Consider the following 3,248-nt stretch of genomic DNA (forward strand, 5'->3'; position numbering starts at 1 on the left):
AAAACTTCAATCTGTCCTTCATTTCGTGCCGACTTTGTCAAATCGATTGCGCCTGGCCAGATTTCAGGCGGCTTATCAACCACGAAAACCATCATCATCACCCAGATGACGGGTTTGTTTCTATTAGTGGAGGCGAGTGACAGACTCCACAGAGCCTCGGCCGGAGCTGTGCTGTGCACGGCTGTCCCACGGCCCTCCGGACAGTGGTCTCAAGGCCACCTGCTCGAGGCCCCCAGACAGGAGGGGGCGGCAGGTAAACACACTCACTCCCTCGCTCACGAATCCCGACCGAAGACGCCCTCACCTTTCGCTGCGGAGCTGGCCGAGGCGGGGGCCCAGGCGGGGGTCCAGGCGGGGGCCCGGGCGGGGGGTCCAGGCCTCGGCCGTGCCACTCCCTGTGCCATCAGACAAGTTCTCTTTCCTCGCTCACGGTGGCCGAGCGTCCAGGTGCAGGGACAGGCTGACGACGGTGACACGGGTGTGTGGTTTCCTGAGTGGAGCATCTTCGCACCTCGAGTCTCCATCGGCCACTTACCAATGGCTCCAAAGTAACACCCCCCGAGGACTCCGCTAATGTCACCTAAACGTCGTCTGTCTAAGGCTCTGCCGGGGAACACGACCTCGCCCCTGCAGAAGCGCTGTGGAATTCAGCTTTTCCTCAGTTTCCCCCCTATGCACGTGCGGACACCTGTCGGCATGAGCCTCTCTCTATAGGTGGCCGGTGAAAGGAACCGACTGTGATAAATCGGACCGACTCGGGGCCTCGCTTCCCACGGTTTTCGTAATTCGCGTTTAAGAGGCGCCGGAAGCGAAGGGCATCGTGACGCTTGAGCCCCACGTCCCTCCCGACCGCGGGTGAGGAGGGCGAGTCCGAGCTCCCGTTGCTCTGATTCCCCCACGGAACGCTCCACGGTCCCCGGAGGCGGCCGCGCCAGGTTGAGGCAGCCCCTGGCGCCCTCCAGAGACGCTCCCCGAAGCCACGCTCCTCCCCCGACGGCGCCCGAAGTGCCTGCTCCGCCTCTTTGTATTGCTGTCCCCACATTTCCGTATGCCACACTCGTCCACTGAAGTCACGATGAGGACGCACATGGCTGAGCCCGGTGCCCCCGGAGCCCGCAGGCCTTGGCGCCACTCCTACACCCGCCGCAGAGCTCGCCCAGCGACAGAGAAGTTACACCGGGCAAGAGACGCTGCAGAATGAGCACCATGGGCTAGTCGCAAACTGTGACCAGACACGTTGGGGTGTCCGCAGACAGGGATAAACCGCCCTCTGCCATCTGTTCGGTCACAGAGCTGGGGACACCGGGCACAGCCATTCCTCAGAGGCTCTTCACCGGGAAGCACTGTCATTACCGGGTCACCCGGGATCAGCCCAGGACAGCTCACTGGGTCAAGTGCAGGTGTCGGTCTCAGCGAGCAAAGCCAGGTGAGCAAAACCCAAGGGGTCGGGGTCCTGGAAGTCAAAGGTCAGCCTCTGCCAGCCCCCGTTTTGTGGTGGATGGGAGGGTGGCCCCGTGCTGACGATCTCTCCTCCCCGTCAACAGAAGCCAGGAGTGACAGGAACTGATCGTCCCGCAACCCTAAGAGCCCATCAATGTTTTCACAAACCCGCCGTGCGGGCCCCGCGTCCGCTTTCCCGCTCTGGGGACAGTCCTGGCGGACCTCGGGGGCGGATCACGTGCCGTGTGACGGCAGCACCGTCCCCGGTCTGAGCGCGGGCGTGTGCCCGAGGCCCCCGCCTCCGGTCCCCGCGGGCCCGTCGCCCGGCCCTTCCTCCCAGGTCCCGTCGCTCACCGGTCACTTCCTGTTGCCAGTGCTCCCTGCTCTTGAGCACGGGCTGCGAGATCCACATCCACGGGTGGTGCTTGCGGAGCTGCGGGAGCAGGTGGTGGGTCACGAAGCCCACGGCGCCGGCCAGGACAGAGAGCACGATGCCGAGGAGAGGCTGCGGGGAGAGAGGGCGCGCGTGACCCCCCGGCTCCGGGGCCAGCGACAGGCGCGACCGTCCTTCCCCCGCTCCCCGCAGGACAGAGACATGATGGTTCCCGCCCCGGCCGCGGACCTGCTCTGAGCCGAGGCCCGAGACCCCACCCACGGGGCCACTCTCCTTCCTGACAGGCGGAGGGGACCCCGACCACACTTGTCCAGTGTCCTCCCGCCCTGGGGAGTGTGTAAACGCACAGCGTTGCACACAGGGCCGGCGCCGCCTGCAAGAACCCCGAGCCCGCGGCCCGCGGCGGGTCCTCCGCATCAGTCCTCCGGCGGCGTCGGGCCCGTCTGCGGGACCCGGGCTGTGGTGTCACCTCCCTCCCTTCTCCGCATGCCCCCGGCCGTCCTATCTCCACGCCGTCCCCAAGATGTGCCCTCGCTCTTGCAAACCAAACGCCCCGGACGGGGAGGGGGAAGCGTGCCGCCACCGAGCCGTGGCTGATGGGGCCACACCCCGCCTGGGCGGTGACGCCTCGCGGCGCCCGGGTGTCCTGCTGCCACCCCCCCCACCACGGGGCCTCGTTTTCGTCCTCGGGCCCGCGACCCCGTGGTCCCGCATTAAGGAGCACAGGAGGCAGGATACGTACTCGCAAGGACAGGAACACGGTGCTGGCACTGACCGCGAAGGACAGCACGGCGGCCACCGAGCAGACGACGAGATCCGACTTTAAGACATCCTTCTGTGGAGACAAAGCCACCGTAAAGCTGGCGCTTAGTTTTCTCTCAGTGACTCTGGGCCACCAGGCAAATCAGGCGGCAAGATACTGACGCTGCATCAACCGCTCTCCAGCCTGTCACTTACCTGGTGGCACGCACTGGGTGGACCCTCGCTACCTCCTGTGTGGGGAACATCAGCGAGGCCGAGGCCCAGGACGGGGAGAAGGGAACGTGCACAGGAAGGGCAGCCTAACCCGCTGAGCACGGAAGGAACGGAGTTTCGTACCCGTGCAAGAGGCATAACGCTCCCCACAAACACAGACTGGACGTCGGGGTGACGAAGGCAGCGAGCGCTGATAAACGCCACCCGGCCTCAGCGCAGCTGTGTCTCAGCACGAAGGCGGCGTGGGGACCGGAGCAGAACGAACGCACGTGGGCAGGTACTCACTTCTTGCACCGGATCGGATTTCGCATTTCACGATATCTGATCTCAAGATTAATCACACGGCTACCGTCATCAGGTATTGATGGTATTGGCACAAAAGACACATTTAGATCAATAGAAGAGAAAAACGGGAGTCCAGAAATAGACCGACACACGT

General features: G+C 64.3%; 1 protein-coding gene across 1 annotated transcript in view; it reads right to left on the bottom strand.

Moving 5' to 3' along the window:
- PCNX2 (pecanex homolog 2) overlaps positions 1 to 3,248 on the bottom strand; it is a gene marked incomplete at its 3' end in the record, with an annotated part of 168,179 nt that overhangs the window by 74,436 nt on the left and 90,495 nt on the right. The window contains exon 19 of the mRNA XM_023519783.1: positions 1,795 to 1,945. Coding sequence (XP_023375551.1) covers positions 1,795 to 1,945 — 151 coding nt within the window. The remainder of the gene's footprint in view (positions 1 to 1,794; positions 1,946 to 3,248) is intronic.

This window comes from Pteropus vampyrus, unplaced genomic scaffold (assembly GCF_000151845.1).
Source record: "Pteropus vampyrus isolate Shadow unplaced genomic scaffold, Pvam_2.0 Scaffold237, whole genome shotgun sequence".
NCBI classification, from domain to species: domain Eukaryota; kingdom Metazoa; phylum Chordata; class Mammalia; order Chiroptera; family Pteropodidae; genus Pteropus; species Pteropus vampyrus.